At 51.6% G+C, this 17,705-nt stretch overlaps 1 protein-coding gene across 1 annotated transcript in view; it reads left to right on the forward strand.

Annotated features, from left to right (window-relative positions):
• Window positions 1-12,243, forward strand: part of LOC122386891 (cytochrome P450 4V2-like) — a 126,257-nt gene extending 114,014 nt beyond the window's left edge. The window contains exons 7-13 of the mRNA XM_043376604.1: window positions 65-191; window positions 1,047-1,119; window positions 2,199-2,308; window positions 4,551-4,666; window positions 5,597-5,718; window positions 10,206-10,385; window positions 11,815-12,243. Of these exons, the coding sequence (XP_043232539.1) occupies window positions 65-191; window positions 1,047-1,119; window positions 2,199-2,308; window positions 4,551-4,666; window positions 5,597-5,718; window positions 10,206-10,385; window positions 11,815-11,978 (892 nt within the window). The 3' untranslated portion in view covers window positions 11,979-12,243. The remainder of the gene's footprint in view (window positions 1-64; window positions 192-1,046; window positions 1,120-2,198; window positions 2,309-4,550; window positions 4,667-5,596; window positions 5,719-10,205; window positions 10,386-11,814) is intronic.
• Window positions 12,244-17,705: the final 5,462 nt, after the last annotated feature.

A 17,705-nucleotide genomic window follows, 5' to 3' on the forward strand; every position in this document is an offset into this window, starting at 1 on the left:
GGTTCCTATGTTTGTGGTATGCCTAAGGGTTTGATGTGATATGATGGCTGTTCGTTTGTTCCAGTATGGGCGAGGTGGTGTTTTTCCGGTTCATGCGTCCCTGGCTGCGAAACGATCTGGTGTTTCGACTGTCATCTCTGTACAAAGTACAAAAGGACAGTCTCAAGCTGCTGCACGGATTCACCGACTCGGTACGTCAAACTAGTTGCGCCGCGACTGGTAACGAATAGAGATGTCAATCGGATACCAACTTTTTGGTATACCGATACCAAACCGATACCAACTTGGTATTTGGTATTTCAATCGTACTGTGTTTAGTATTTTGTTGGTATCATAAGCCCTCACTAATATATAAGAGGCTAAGAAATCGGTAAAAAGTTGGTATTTCCCTCAGTTTCCCAAGAAGGTTTGGTTTCGGTATTCTCCCGTGGTTTTGGTTGGTATTAGGTTTGGTATCGGTATTCCGATTTTCCGTAATTGACATCACTAGTAACGAACGTTTTGCAGGGCACTGTGTACCTAACCCACAAAACAGTCACAGTAGATGGTACAAAAGTAGTCGACGATAAAATGATCCGTAGCGTATACTCGTATATTCATCGTTCCTATAGCGCACCAAAATGTCACCAAACTATTCGATCAAATATCGAGAATTACTTTCAATGTAGTGAGCGCCACTGTCTGTATTGATCACTAATCTATGATGTTCGTGTCGCTGTGCTTCTCACTATTCTATAGTCCATTCTGTGTTTTTTTTTGTTTTTTTTTTTAGTATATACTCTGTGTCACTCATACCTACCCCTGTAACTCTTACTATTCTGTGTAGCCCATTTTCCTATTGTTCTCACTTTCCATCACACCGATTTCGCTGTGCTTCTCACTATTCTGTAACGCCCATTCTCGTATATTTCTCACTTTTCTGTGACAACCATTCCCCTGTGTCTCTCAGCACTCTGTAGTCTGTAGCGCCGCTGTGGTTCGGTTCGTTCTCACAATTGTATCCGAATTGTATCCAGCGTATCAATTGTATCCACAATTGTGTCCAGGTGATCCGAACCCGTCGGGAGGAGTTGCAAAAGGCGACATCAGGCGACGGCGGTGCCGTGACGGACGAGGCAGGCGAGTTCCTTCATAGTATTGTAACAGTCGCCCCTTGGTTCTGCTGTGTTTGGACGGATTAACCCTAGAACGCCTAGGGGGGGGGGTTGTATCAACCCCCCCTGAGGTTTTTTCGAAGTGCACGCTAAACGGCTTGTCGTAGCGGGCTGAAATTTTCAATACCCTCTGGGGCAACCTTTGCGCATCTTTTGCCGAAAAAAATTGATCGGGTCATGTCAGGTCACGGAGTTATGACGTCATAAGAGGTACAGCCTCCGGCCGACAGTTACCAAACGTGTGCGCCGAATCCCTAGGTTTTCTGCCGGTGATACCCACGTGGTCAACAGCCGACGAATCGGGACAAACACCGGAGGGTGATGTGACACCATATCACTCATCAGCAATAGGCCTCTTACTTTTATAGGGTAAATACACCAAAACACCATATATGATGCAGAATTGAGTGGGGAATACGTTGTTGAAGGTTTGAAGTTAATATCTCTCACCGTTTTGCCGCAATCGTTGCGCAAAGTTGAAAAAGTTTGATTTTTTTCGGAAAATTTGACCTTTGACCGGTCATAAGTAGGTCAAATGTTGACCTAGGACCAAAAAATATACCACCAATCGCGAGATCTCGTTGAGAGCAATCCGTTGGTTTTTTCCGCTAAGCTCTACGACCTTCCGTTTCGAAACGCCAGGGAGGGGGGTCGTAACAACCCCCCCCCCCCTGGTCGTTCGTGTTATGAGAAATGGCCTGGTCGTGCGAGGGTTAAAAGTACCAAATAGAAGTTACCATGTGTATTCTGATAAACCAGGGAGCTACTGAGCAATTATGCGCATTAGTATGCTGGTATTTCGTAATCTCATGCCTAGTGCAATGCGGGAGATGGCTGATGCTTCGGTTATCTTTCAACACTACGAAGGAATGCACTTTTACATAATGATTAAATAAAACATTGGCACTCTTCCTCTGAATTTTTATACAACAAACAAAAGCATAACAAAGGAATTCGTAGTGCCTAAATATTGCACCGGCCATTCTGACGCGGAGTATACTTCCCAAATCGTGCTGTGGATCACCATTTCCGCGCTGATTTCAGGTAAGAAGAAGCGGCGAGCCTTCCTGGACCTTCTGCTCCACTCGACCATCGACGGCCGACCGCTGAGCGACGCAGACATTCGGGAGGAGGTCGACACGTTCATGTTCGAGGTCAGCAGGGGTCACATGGTGCGGAGGGTCAGAAGTAGAGATGTCAATCGGATACCAACTTTTTGGTATGCCGATACCAAACCGATACCAACTTGGTATTTGGTATTTCAATCCTAATGTGTTTGATATTTTGTTGGTATTGTTACCCCTCACTAATGTATAAGAGGCTGAAAATTTGGTAAAAAGTTGGTATTTCCCTTATGTTTCCAAGTTGGTTCGGTTTTGGTATTTTTTTTACGGTTTTGGGTTGGTAATTGGTTTGGTATCGGTATTACAATTTTGTGTATTTGACATCACTAGTCAGAAGTCACGTGGTGTGCGGGGTCAGAGGTCACGTAGTGCGGGGGGTCATGGCTCATGTGACGCGGGAGATCACATGGGTTAGGATTAGGTAGGTCACGTACCTAACTCATATAGGTTATGTACGTTGGAGAAGGTTAGAGACGGTGTACTAAGTTCCGATGTCTCAGGAGAACTAATGTCCAGGTCATACAGTCAGACCGAAAAATCATAACAGTCATTATAGTACTACAGTCAGACACCCTTTTTAGTAAAATACTCTAATCCAACAGAAACATTTATACTAGTGAGGTAACGCATTTCATCGGGCGTAAACGGTTTGGACGTTCATCCTCTCTCATATTTCTTAGCTCAATGTTTTGACGTTTCAAAGACAGGTCTGTGTCGAACGATTATCAACAAAGACGGTTTCGTTTCGGCGCACTCAGCAGGAGATCGAAGGTCGCGGATTCAATGTTGAGTCTGGAGTGTTGCAACATGGTTAAATATACTTCTCGTCTATATTATGAGCGATAGGACAAGATAAACGTCGTGCGTATTGCGTTTTGGAATGCGAATGTCTAATGTAAACGTCAATGTAATACGTTTATTGCGACATACGAGTGCCTAGTGCATACACATTGAACTACACCTTTTTGCACTCAAAATAGGCATCTTTTCATTCAATTTCGGCGAATTGCATTCAATTTTAGCGTTCTCTCATTTGCTTCGAATAGGGGCTCTGTCGATATTGAATGCAAAGTGTCGAAATTGAATGACCAGATGCCGATTTGTAGTGCAAAAAGGTGTATTATGGCGAGCGGTTATCTGCGCTGACGCTATAGCCTAGCGATTATAGCCGACATTGACCACTGACACAGCGCCCTAACCTGACCTGACCTGACCTGACCCATCGTGCACCCCGATATTGGGCAGGACCTAGCTCGGGGACACTTTAATCAGGACTGATCAACTGGTAACGCTCCCTGGTCCAAGAAGGTTCGACTGACCACAGTCACTGACTCTCTGACCTGACCTGGTGTGTGTTTCAGGGTCACGACACGACCTCTGCAGGCACCAACTGGGCCCTGTATAACCTCTGACCTGACCTGACCTGGTGTGTGTTCCAGGGTCACGACACGACCTCTGCAGGCACCAACTGGGCCCTGTATAACCTCTGACCTGACCTGGCCTGACCTGGTGTGTGTTTCAGGGTCACGACACGACCTCTGCAGGCACCAACTGGGCCCTGTATAACCTCTGACCTGACCTGACCTGGTGTGTTTCAGGGTCACGACACGACCTCTGCAGGCACCAACTGGGCCCTGTATAACCTCTGACCTGACCTGACCTGACCTGGTGTGTTTCAGGGTCACGACACGACCTCTGCAGGCACCAACTGGGCCCTGTATAACCTCTGACCTGACCTGACCTGGTGTGTTTCAGGGTCACGACACGACTTCTGCAGGCACCAACTGGGCCCTGTATAACCTCTGACCTGACCTGACCTGACCTGACCTGGTGTGTTTCAGGGTCACGACACGACCTCTGCAGGCACCAACTGGGCCCTGTATAACCTCTGACCCTGTATAACCTCTGACCTGACCTGACCTGACCTGACCTGGTGTGTGTTTCAGGGTCACGACACGACCTCTGCAGGCACCAACTGGACCCTGTATAACCTCTGACCTGACCTGACCTGACCTGACCTGGTGTGTGTTTCAGGGTCACGACACGACCTCTGCAGGCACCAACTGGGCCCTGTATAACCTCTGACCTGACCTGACCTGGTGTGTTTCAGGGTCACGACACGACCTCTGCAGGCACCAACTGGGCCCTGTATAACCTCTGACCTGACCTGACCTGGTGTGTTTCAGGGTCACGACACGACCTCTGCAGGCACCAACTGGGCCCTGTATAACCTCTGACCTGACCTGACCTGACCTGACCTGGTGTGTTTCAGGGTCACGACACGACTTCTGCAGGCACCAACTGGGCCCTGTATAACCTGGGCAGGAACGCGGACGTCCAGCAGAAGGTCTATGACGAGCTGGTGGAGGTCCTCGGCGACCAGCAGCGGTAGGTCACGGGTCACCAGAGGTGCAAACTCGGGTCATCAGAGGTGCAAACTCGGGTCACCACAGGTGCAAACCCGGGTCACTAGAGATGTAAAACCAAGTCGCTAGAGGTGCAAACCCGGTTCCCTATAGGTGCGAGCCCGGTTCGCTAGAGGTGCAAACTCGGGTTATTTAAGGCCCAAACTCGGGTCACTAGAGGTGCAGGCTCGGGTAACAAGAGGTGCAAACATCGGTTCTTGAGAGGTTCAAACGCGGGTCACTAGAGGTGCAGACTCGGGTCGCTAGAGGAGCAGGCCCGGGTCACTGGTGTTGTAAATTCAGATCGCTGATGAAGAGACTTCAGGTCTTTGTTGTTGGTAATTCGGGTTGCTGGAGGTTTCTATGTAACGTTTTTTCTCTGGAAATCCCAAAGTTGGAGTGAATTCTGTTGAAATACCGGTTGTGTTAATTTTTTATCACAAACAAAATAATCTAAGGTAGTAGGTATCATTAGAAAAAGGAATATTGTTCTCCATTTGGAAATGGTGCTGAGTTAACAATTTATCCATTTCGTCAGAGCAAGACCATTTTCTTGCTCTACACTGCTGATGGACCTCCTAAGTTTCCTAGTTACCCACAAGACTCTGACCCGCGATGACACTTTCACAGATTTTCACAGACCTCTGACCCCAGCTGTGACTTGTTTACAGATCTCTAACCAGCTTTGCCTGTACCTCTGTCTCTCTGTGACATCTGACCTCTGACCTCTGTGACCCTTGTGACCTCTGACCCTCTGTGACCTTTTTTACAGACCGCTCTGTGACATGTCCCTTTGACCCTCTGTGACCTGTTTACAGACCTCTGTCCCTCTATGACCTCTGCCCCTCTATGACCTCTGACCCCTGTGAACTCTGACCTCTGTGACCTCTGACCTCTGTGACCTTATTCACAGGCCGCTGACCCGCGACGACCTGCCGAAGCTCCGGTACCTGGAAATGGTCATCAAGGAGACGCTGCGACTGTTCCCGCCAGTGCCCATGATTGGCCGACGACTCAACTCAGACACCGTCATTGGTCAGTTAGTGCGGTGACGTCATCGGTGACCTTAACTCAGACACTGTCATTGGTCAGTCCGTGCAGTGACGTCATCGGTGACCTCAACTCGGACACCGTCATTGCTCAGTTAGTGCGGTGACCTCATCGGTGACCTCAACTTTCAATTCGTGCGTGGGTGGCGCGCTAGACGGGCGACCCCCATCTCGCTCCTCAGTTTTTTCATCGTTTTCTCCGGTTACTTTATACTTCTGCCAGTGCTTTTACTACTACTGTGATCGTAAGCCGCAAGTGCATATCTGGGAAGTGTTTTTGATGAAGAGCCGCAAGTATTTTCTAAGAAATCAACGAAAACGTGAGATACATCACCGTTGACGCGCCTACCGCACCGGCCGTGACATTGGCCCAAAATTACCTTAAATCCGGATTAACTATTTGTGAGCATTGAGGTTTTCCCGCGTTGTATACCTGGTGTAACCTGTGTTTCAATATAACAATAATTACACGCAAGTTCTGCTCGATTTTTCAAAAACTACTTTCTCGCCCACGAATACTTTCAAGACGACGCGGAGGAATTCGACACCTCTCCCCTTCGTCGCCATGACAACGAAACTGGACGGCCGAGCTCCCCCTCACCCGGGGCCGCTCGAGGGCTCACCGTCCGGCTAAAGTCAACAATGCCGGACGGTGGGACGGTCGCCGGGGCACGTCCCCGGCGGCCGGCCAGGCGGGGGTGCCGAGGCGGGTGGCGGGTTCGCCGCGCCAAGGCACGAGGGAGCGGCGACCAGCTGACCGCTCCCGGCGTCGGGGTCCCAGCCGGACCTCTCCGTGTAGGGCGCCACCCATCCCCACCCCGAGCGCGCCTGGACCGCCCTGCAGCTCGCTGTCTCCTGGAGCCGCCCCGCCTGACCGCGCACCAAACCCACCTACCGCAACAAGATAAGACAGAGAGTAATGCCTACTGCATCGGCCACATAAATGCCCGCTCCCTCGCTCCTCGGCTAAACGAGGTCTGCCACCTTGTACAAAGCGAAGAAATTGAAGTTCTATGCATCTCCGAAACCTGGCTATCTAATTCTGTCCTCGACGGCGCTCTCATCGTACCGGGGTACTCATTATACAGATGCGACCGTCCTGGCGGGCGCCGAGGGGGCGGCGTGGCCCTCCTGGTGTCTGATGAGCTGCGCACGTCCCGCCTCCACGACACCAACAGCGACAACAACAGCACCGGCGTGGAAGCCCTCTGGCTGTCCGTGGGCGGCGCCCGCCGAGCGACCGTGACTGTGGGTGCTTTCTACCGACCACCAGGTGCTTTGAACGCACAACAATTAGACTGCATTCGTAATCAGTTTGAGATCGCACTTGCATTAGGCAATCGTGTTTTTGCCCTCGGTGATTTTAATGTGAACCTTATGAATGCTGAATCTGCCGAATGTCGTAATTTCAATGCGTTGTTGAATGATCTAAATCTTGCTCAACATGTTTCTGATATCACACACCCACATCCATCGCCCGCATTGCTCGATTTGATCATATCTGACTCGTCTGTCATCGATGCCAGAGCCTCTGTTCACACTCATCTTTTAACTGATCATTTTCCTGTTATCATTCGTACAACCGCCAGACGAGCCCGGAGAGCTCCTGTGACTTTTCAGACACGTGCTTGGAACAGAGTAGATTGGGATGCTTTCTCCCTCGACATTTTGTGTGCAAACTGGAACTCGTTTTACCTCGCCCCCGATATAAACACGAAACTGACATGCTTTATGAATATCTGGAATAACGTAGTAAGTGTACACTGTCCTGTTACAACTAAACGTGTGAAGCGCCCATACTGTCCCTGGCTCAAAAATGAAGAAGTAAGAACTGTTATGTCCGAGCGAGATGCTGCGCGTCGCGCTTGGAATCGAACCCATTCTGACGCGGACAAAAACGAGTACCGTCGCTTGCGCAATAGGGCCAAAGTTGTGCTGACCGAGCATCGTCGTTCCTACCTCACGGAATTGTTAGGACAAGACGCAAGGCGCTTTTGGGCGAGATTGAAAGACTTCGGCGCGGACCTCTCCTCTAAAAGCCACCGCTCCAAATCGAAAACAGCGGAAAACAGCCTCTCCGCAGACTCTCTAAACAAGCACTTTGCCAGCGTCGGTGCTCGCGTAGCGGAGGCCGCACACGCCGCTCGCCGCGACCACGGCCTCAGCGCCGAGCCTCGCCCAAATCGAGTATGTGCTACCTCTTTCGTCCCACATTGCGTAACCCTTCCAGAACTTTCGCGCATTATATCTCGGCTCGGAGCGTCACGGGCAGTAGGTTTAGACGGCATACCCCTGCACGCCCTCCGGAGTTGTCTCCCCGTCATAGTCCCCCATATTCTCCACCTTGTCAACACATCCATATCCACCTGTACCTTTCCAGATGCCTGGAAGGTCGCCGTCGTCACTCCCATCCACAAATCAGGAGATCTCAACGACCCTAGCAACTACCGCCCAATATCAATTCTTCCAGCCTTATCAAAGATCCTTGAAAAAGTGGTATGCTCCCAACTCAGTTCCTACCTTATCACAAACCACATCCTCTCACCCTCCCAATACGCTTATCGCCCATCACACTCTACGGAAGATGCCCTCCTCGACATTGTCGGATGGACAGCTGAAAAGATTGATGTCGGTCACCTTGTGTCACTAACATCGATCGACTTGAGCAAGGCCTTCGACAGCGTCGACCACCCGATACTGCTGGACAAGTTAGAGTGGTACGGTGTATCATCCAGCTGGTTCAGCAGCTACCTGTCCGGTCGCTCCCAACTTGTCCGTGGAGGATCCTCAGCGGCTCTTCCTCTCTCACATGGAGTCCCCCAAGGCTCTATAATCGGTCCCATCCTCTTCCTCATCTTTATCAACGACCTACCATCTTTCCTGCCCCATGGTAGACTAGTATCCTACGCAGATGATACCCAAATCCTAGACTCAGCACCAAACAATCCTGACGAACTCCAAGCGCTGAGGTATCGAGCCGAAAATAACGTTGAATGTCTTCAGCAATGGTTTAGTAGAAACAGTCTGAAAATGAACGCAAGCAAAACTTCTTTCATTATCATTGGCACAGTAAATGCAGTTGAAAAAGCATCATCCTTCACGATTCGGATAAATAACGAAGAAATCCGGCCACAAAAACATCTAAAAATCCTGGGCGTTGAATTCGATCAGACCCTCACCTGGGAGCGCCACATATCCTCAGTCGCCCGGCGTACCAACGCAATAATCATATCTCTTTTCAAAATCCGATCTCACCTCTCAAATGACATCCTCAAAATTCTTGTACAGACCCACGTCCTCCCTCACCTTCAGTATTGCTTGTCAGTATGGGGTGGGGCGACACGCACCCGCCTGAACCGACTGCAGAAGGTCATAAATTTTGCCGCCCGACTGGTATCTGGTTTACGCCGAGGCGACCATATATCCCCCGCCCTCGCGACGCTTGGGTGGCCCGATATCGACACGCTAGTGATGCGTCGCGACGCGATAAACATCTACCGCGCCTTACATGACCCCGCAGCCCCCCAGCCGCTCAAAGCCATGGCGCGCCCTCGCCAAACAGTGTGTTCGCGTCGAACGCGAGCCACCGCCGCCGGCGCTGCGGTACTCGCGCCCCCTCGCCTCCAGCTGACGACCGCGCGGCGACTTTTTCCTTACCGAGCCGCCGTGTCATGGAATAAACTTTCGCGTGTGACTACACTTTCCACGTCACGTCGCCAGCTCATGACCAGGCTGGAACAGTGACAAATACCCTCCTTATCTGCTTGTTTTCAACTGTGTTACTTTCATTACATGTATGTGTGTTTGCAAACGTATGTTGTGCTGTCAATGCATCGCCATGTTAACTGGGCTCGTAATAGCCACTTGTGGAGAGTTTCCAGTATAAAATACAATACAATACAATACAATACAATACAACTCGGACACCGTCATTGGTCAGTTAGTGCGGTGACGTCATCGCCTCATCGGTGACCTAAACTTGAACACCCACCGTCATTGGTCAGTTAGTGCAGTGACGTCATCGGTGACCTCAACTCGGATGCCGTCATTGGTCAGTTAGTGCGGTGACGTCATCGGTGACCTAACCTCAGACACCGTCATTGGTCAGTTAGTGCGGTGACGTCATCGGGACTGCATAATGCATATATGAGGAAACAGGTTAGCTGATACGTTGGTTTGAACTTGACCGTTGTCTAACGAGGTTTACGGTTCGAAGTTCGAACCTGAAGTGTTACTGAAAATGAATCCCTTCTGTGTTTTCTGGTCGAGCAAAATAACGCATAACACACGTTGTCATTAAATGCTAGGGGGCAGGTACGCAGCAATGCGAAAAGAAAAGAAAACTAAAACATTATCTCAATTCTCAAATCCGTTTTCTCTGTTTGTTTGTTTGTTTGTGTGGTTGTTTGCCCCCGCCGGGATTCGAACCCGCGCCCTCACCTAAACTGACCAATGACGGTGTTCGGCCGGCAGACGGGTACCCGATTCCGGGCAGCTGCAACGTCGGCCTGCTGGTGTACGCCATCCACCGGGACCCGGTGCACTGGCCGGACCCGGAGCGGTTCGATCCGGAGAGGTTCAGTCCGGAGAACAGCAAGGGACGCCACCCGTACAGCTACGTGCCCTTCTCGGCCGGGCCCCGCAACTGCATCGGTACGTGGTGGTGTGTACAGATTAGAACGGGGACGGGACCGGTATCCCAGAGCTGCCAGTTTAGGACAGGAACGGGACCGGTATGTTCCCTTCTCGGCCGGGCCCCGCAACTGCATCGGTACGTGGTGGTGTGTACAGATTAGGACAGGAACGGGACCGGTATCACAGAGTGGACAGATTAGGACTGGAACGGGACCGGTATGTGCCCTTCTTCGCCGGGCCCCGCAACTGCATCGGTACGTGGTGGTGTGTACAGATTAGGACAGGAACGGGACCGGTATGTTCCCTTCTTCGCCGGACCCTGGAACTGCATAGGTACGTGGTGGGGTGGACAGATAAGGACAGGAACGGGACCGGTATGTGCCCTTCTCCGCCGGGCCCCGCAACTGCATCGGTACGTGGTGGTGTGTACAGATTAGGACAGGAACGGGACCGGTATCACAGAGCTGACAGATTAGGACAGGAACGGGGCCGGTATGTTCCCTTCTTCGCCGGGCCCCGCAACTGCATCGGTACGTGGTGGTGTGTACAGATTAGGATAGGAACGGGACCGGTATCACAGAGCTGACAGATTAGGACAGGAACGGGGCCGGTATGTCCCCTTCTCCGCCGGGCCCCGCAACTGCATCGGTACGTGGTGGTGTGCACAGATTAGGATAGGAACGGGACCGGTATCACAGAGCTGACAGATTAGGACAGGAACGGGACCGGTATCGCAGAGCTGACAGATTAGGACAGGAACGGGGCCGGTATGTTCCCTTCTCCGCCGGGCCCCGTAACTGCATCGGTACGTGGTGGTGTGTACAGATTAGGACAGGAACGGGACCGGTATGTTCCCTTCTCCGCCGGACCCCGCAACTGCATCGGTACGTGGTGGTGTGTACAGATTAGGACAGGAACGGGACCGGTATCACAGAGCTGACAGATTAGGACAGGAACGGGACCGGTATGTGCCCTTCTCCGCCGGGCCCCGTAACTGCATCGGTACGTGGTGGAGCTGACAGATTAGCGCAGGGACGAGACCGGTACCGCAGAGCTGACAGATAAGGGCAGGGACGGGACCGGCATCACAGAACTGACAGATTAGGCCGCAGTAGCGGTTACAAGGGGAACGTCTGAGTCTGAGTGTTTATAGTTTATCACCGGTTAGTGCCCCACAGATCAGAAGTTGGCTTATATCTCACCCTTTCGCTCATTGATACGTCAGGATTTTGTCACGATGGACGCTCACATTCACAAGGCAGAAGTTCGCTCTTGTGGATTGTGGATTGGTGTATCAGTCTGACCGCTTATCTCACCTCCCCGTGACCCCCGCAGGTCAGAAGTTTGCCCTGATAGATAACTCTGACTGATGGTATCTTACCCCCGCAGGTCAGAAGTTTGCGCTGAAAGATAAGGTATTCTAACTTATTGTATGTTACCCCCGCAGGTCAGAAGTTTGCGCTGATGGAGGAGAAGGTGCTGCTGGCCAGCGTGGTGCGAAATTTCCACATCACCTCCCACGACAGCCTGGACACCATCAAACTGAGGCCGGACGTCATACTGCGACTTGAGGGAGGGCTCTTCCTCAGCTTCACACCGAGGAACCAGTGACGTCTTACTGCGACTGGAGGGGGGTCTGTTCCTGAGCTGATAACCGAGAAACAATGACGTCACGGCTACCAGTGACGTCATACTGGGACCGGAGGGAGGGCTGTTCCTCAACTTCACACAGAAAAACGAGAGCCAGTGACGTCAGTGATGCCTGTGACGTCACTGGGAATGACTGCTGTCAGCCCTGGCAGTCAGTGGAGGGGTGGAGGCCGTCAGATCCAGGTGTGTGCGTCTAAATATAGTGATGGTGACAGGTGAAAACATATTACGTCACAAAACTTATGCCTTTGGTGGGTAGTTTGGGCAACGGTGATGATGATGATGAATTGGCTTTTTTTGGGGGCGCCCGGACTGCAGTGGTCATCGGCGCCCATCGATGCCATGCTAATTTATAAGTATGTAGTTATGCGTCGCAAAACATTTTACGGCTGGAATGGAAGCTGCGGTATTGTCCTCAGACGCATGTACGTTTATGACGTCACATGATAAATACCTGATAGGTTACTGGAGAAGGGCCGACGATTTCACCAGGCGTATGCGTAACGTATGTGACGTCATACGTTTTCCCTTTGACAGCTCAGAAGATGGATCAATACCCAGTAAACATGCCGACGTCGGCCCGACGTCCGCAACTCGGCATCAGCATGCCGACGTCGGCCCGACGTCGGTCCAACCTCGGCACGACGTCGGCTGGATGTCGGATATGCCCGCATGTACGGACGTCCAGCCGAGGTCCAGCCGACGTCGGGCCGACGTCGGACCGAGATCAATTGCTGAGGTCCAGCCGACGTCGGTCCGACGTCGGGGCGACGTCGGACCGACATCGGCCGCAGTTTTGGCCGTTAAAATAATATAAAATACATGTTTCATGTTTCATAAAGAGCTTCTGTATTCAAAATATCCTCAGGAAACTAAAACCTTCCTCCGCGCCGCAACCCCCTGATCCGGACTGGACGGGAAACTTTATCCCATTTGGGATTGCCCGTAAGCCGAGCCCGCCCATAGCCGGGTGCGGTGAGTGCTTGGGGGCTGCTCGGCCTATCCTTTGGTCAGGCTCAGCCCCGGCAACTCACCAGGGCCGGGCCCAGTTCATATAGAAAGGCCAGTCGGCAAGTGTCACTTTGCCAAAGTGCCACTTATCAAAGGGACACTTTGGGAAACGTTGGTGCAGGTGTGTAAGATTGGCTATATGAATCCATTGTGGGGTCGCCCTTTCCAATAAGTGTCACGTAACAGCAATGGGACCAGGGACTCTATATGAACTGGACCCAGGGTGCTCGCCAAGAAGACCAATGTCTCCATCCTATCATCCTTCCGGCTCTGAAATGGTCTTGTCAGACCGAAAGGGCATAACCCAACAAAACAAACTAAATTCGTTATCTGGCTGCGTGGTGTAGAGGTTAGCGCACTAACCCCGCGTTCAAATGACACGGGGTTCAAATCCCATCGCCGGCTAATGCTTTTGGCGTGTTGTCTCAGTAAACATGCCGACGTCGGCGACTGGGTGGCTCGAATCACGCCGCCGGTTGATATTTTTGGCGCGTTGTCCCAATAAACATGCCGACGTCGGCCCCGTCGGTCCAACGACGAACGATCTCGTCAACCTCGGCAAACGACCTCGGCCCGACGTCGCCTCGACGTCGGCTGGACTTCGGCTGGACGTCGGAACATGCGGGCATATCCGACGTCCAGCCGATGTCGGGCCGAGGTTGAACCGACGTTGGGCCGACGTCGGCATGTTTACTGGGTAATAGGTAAGAAGAGTGTGGGCTGGTAACGAAAACGACATTGCAAAGGAACATATGACGTCATCGGATGGGGAAGGTGACGTCAAATGATGCACGCACAGGGTCCTGGGTCAGTTTGTGTATATTTTTGACGTCATTGGAACGCTGCAAGGCGTGGCTGATTATGTATATTGCTGGGAAATGTGCTTTTTGCTTTTCCACTGTTGTACCTACACCTCTAGCTCTGTGCCAGCCTCTCAATGTGTCTTATTGTTATGCGTCGAAGCTGTTTTGACTATAATTCGATGAGATTGGGTTAATTCACCGCAGTTCGTGGTTTTGGTGGCTCGTGATTATATTAATGACGTCATAACAGATGCCAGTGACGTAATGTGTCTAACCACGGCTACTGGGTGGCGCGTATAGAAGGGTTTTGAAATGCCACTTATGTTTGATGGACACAAAGTACCTACATATAACATATACCACACACGTAGGGAGATGGCCTATCCCGGTAGCCCATACAGGCATGTTCGTTGTTGCAGCAGCGTGTACGTGTAATGTCTCCCCTCATAAACTGCTTGATGACGAGCTATATGTTACGCGTTTTCGATGTCAAATAAACAAGGCCCTGACTCGGGCAGAGTCGGCGCCGCTGGAACATAGACCTGGTGTGTGCCATGCGGACAGATGGGAAATGAATATTTCACCGGAATAAACCACAGAACTGCGCTCTTGCTTATCTGTGGGCGCAGCGCTCAGTGTGTGGAAAGGAGAATTTAACGTTCTGGCGGTCCGACCAATTTCTAACAATTCGGCAAACTAGCAGGCTTCTCGCCCACTCACAAAGTTTGACTCGCAAACAAAATCAACCGGTCGACGGAACGGGAAAGCATCGCCATCAAAGGTTTGACGTCTTCAGTGAATTGTTTATATTACCTTGTACAGGGTGTAACGAAATTATCCGGACATCTTTCTTCGCGCTGTAATTAAGAAGCAAGACATTCTGATATTTTCCCTTTTGAATTATTATATAGCCACCTTTCATAAGAGCGCAGGTACACATTTTTGGAGCATTCCAGCCACTGGATTTTGCAGCACAGTGGGTTTCATATAGAGTAGCGCCTTTTCAACCTGTGCCCGCAGTTGGGCGGCGCTGGTGGCGGGTGTCCCCTCATTCATCTCCTGATGGGCAATAGTCCATAATATATCGACGGAATTGCATGGGAACTATTTCCAAGCCATAGCCCTTTAGCCCAGAAGAACAAAAAGCTCCTCTCGGCATCACTTCTCATTCTGCTAGGGACTTGAAGGTGGTGCGCCGCCCCGTATGAAGACTGCGCGGCTTGAATCAGGTATCGGTACACGTTCAGAAACCGAGCCATCCTGTGCCGTCTGGTTGAGTGGCTCCAACCAATCGCTAGCCAGGATGTTGCGCCGGTAATACTCGTCACTGATAGTGGTTTTCTGTGTCGTCATGAACAGCTTGAATATTACACAGCAGCTGAACATGCTCCAGGTCTGGATTTTGGCCGGATGTTTGACGCCGGCGACGGCCGGCATATTCGAGTTGCTGGCAGCCCACACATGGCCGATTTGACGGTTCAACGGGTATCGCAGCTCGAACAGCTTCCCATCCGACCAGGTCACCTCATTCGTGTCTTCCTCCGACCAGTGGACACGCCCTGGCCTGAAGCCAAAGGTGGTGGACTGGTTGTTTTCCCGTCAATTTCATTGTCTTTTCCAGTTTGAAGGGCAGTAAAACCAAGCTAAAGGGCGGGTAACGGTGAATCATGATGTGGGACCTCTTATTATCTACCTTGGTAAGAATTCGAGTCAGTATGCGGATTAATTGGTGCCGTTTCCTTGTCGCTATCTTGACAACTCTCCTCACCACTTGGCAAAGGGCGCCTTTTGCGATCGATGCCGGGCTGAGTCTGCCACCAAGTCCCAGCTTATTACGCCTCAGGCAGATGTGCTACTGGCTGCTGCTGATGTCCAGCTGCTGACAGACCAGCTTCTGGCTCATGCCACCATGCCACCAACACGTAGCCTTACTACGAAACGAGAGACTGTACTCCTTTCTCTCCACTGCCTTAAACGAAAACTATCAAATGACCCCGTCGGCGACTCGACTCTTACTCAGAGCAAGAGTCATTTCGCAAGGTCAGGTCACTGCTGAGTTGAGAGCAGATACCAGAGGTATGCATTCATCCAATTTTCCAGCTTCTGACATTAAAAGAGAAACTGTGCGAGCAGATATGGCGAAAAAATAGATGTCCGGATAATTTCGTTACACCCTGTATGTACATTGAACAATCTATAGGATGTGATTGGCTTTTATAGAAGTTGGATCGGTCACGAGCTGGGTCGTTTTGCAAGTTTTTCTTTTAAGCGGCAATATAAAGGCATGGAACAAGTGTTCGGGGCAGGCCTTGGGTTATCAGTGTCGCTCGACTAGCGTAGTGGAGCAGGTTGCACCCAGGAGTGAAATTGCTGTTGGATGATGCTCAGAAGCATTGCTGCCGGCTGCCCGGGCACTTTAAAACTTCGAACCGTTCTCCAGACCTCAACTGAAAGGGCTGTAACATTTACAAACTGTTTACATCCTTCAAACGTGGTCCTCATAAATGGACAAAGTTATTCTCACTAAAAGCATGCAAGTGTCTGCACAGGGATGTTTACGTGTTCAAAGAAAAATCGTCGGCTAACCACTACCCTAGGCATCACTTATACTAAAAGTAAAGCTTGCAAACTTGCACAGTGAATCTCTAGTAAGTCGCAAACATTTTGTAGTTTCAGTGATGCTTTTCGATGCTAAGTGATGCTTTCCGCGATGCGAGTCGGATGGACTTCGCTCAGGCGGTGTCAGGTCGCTGCCGCCGGGGCCAAGCTGTGTCCGGGCAGGCGGTGAGTCAGTGAGCAAGATGGACTGACGGTGTGAGGGTGCGCGCTGAGGAATACAGAATCTACAAGCTATTTCGGCAATCATGGCGAACTTCGACTTGAAACTTATCCCGGAGTATGATGGCACTAGTGACTTTTCGTGTTGGTATGAGAAGGTGGAACTGGTGTGTGGCCTGCAAAAACCGGCAGTGGACTTGGCCGTGGTGGTGCCGTTGAGACTGACAGGGGGTGCCTCGGCTGTTTATCGCCAACTGAGTGAAGCCGACAAGGCGGACGCAGGGAAAGTGAAGGCGGCTTTGCAGCGTGCGTTTGCAGTTGACAAGTTCAAAGCCTACGAAGAGTTCCGAGATCGCCAGCTGCGGGTCGACGAGTCCGTCGATGTGTTTCTGGCGGACCTACAAAGACTGTCGTCGATCTTCGGAGGCATTAACGAAGAGGGATTGAGCTGCGCATTTGTGGCAGGACTGCCCGAGTCCGTGCGGCACGCTCTCCAGACAGGCGCCCGCATGGAGTCCCTGTCTCTGTCGGAGATGGTGGACCGGGCCCGTGCTATCCTCTGTCGAGATAGCGTTCTGGGGGTAGCTGCAGCGGCAGACCACCGCGGTCCGCGCCGTCAGGAAGCCACCGTTTGCTATGCGTGCGGACAGCCCAACCACTTGGCCCGCGATTGTCTTCGTGGTCGAGGTGGCCGTGGACGTCGAGGTGGTTTGGGCGGAAGCAGGCTCTGCTTCCGGTGCAGCCGACCCGGCCACGTGGCAGCTACCTGCCCGGAAAACGGCGGCGGAGAGGTGGCCTCAGCGCCAGCCTCCTCTCCGGCTCACCAGTGAGTGGCGCTCTGCCGACCACGCGCCTGTCGGTGGACGGAGTGATGTGTCGAGCCCTCGTGGATACCGGATGCACCGTGAGCGTCGCGCACTCCTCCGTTTGCCGCCGCTGGTCTGCGGAGCGAATCAACGTTGTGACACTGAGTGGAGAACGATACGCATGCGAAGGCAGAGGTTACGTGTCAGTGCAGACCATGTTTGGTGCTCGAGTTGAGTTGGAAGTGCTGGTGTCTGCTAGAAAGCCTTTGAACTTTTCATTCATTCTGGGA

This window comes from Amphibalanus amphitrite, unplaced genomic scaffold, assembly GCF_019059575.1.
Source record: "Amphibalanus amphitrite isolate SeventyFive unplaced genomic scaffold, NRLGWU_Aamphi_draft 000266F_arrow, whole genome shotgun sequence".
NCBI classification, from domain to species: Eukaryota; Metazoa; Arthropoda; class Thecostraca; order Balanomorpha; family Balanidae; genus Amphibalanus; species Amphibalanus amphitrite.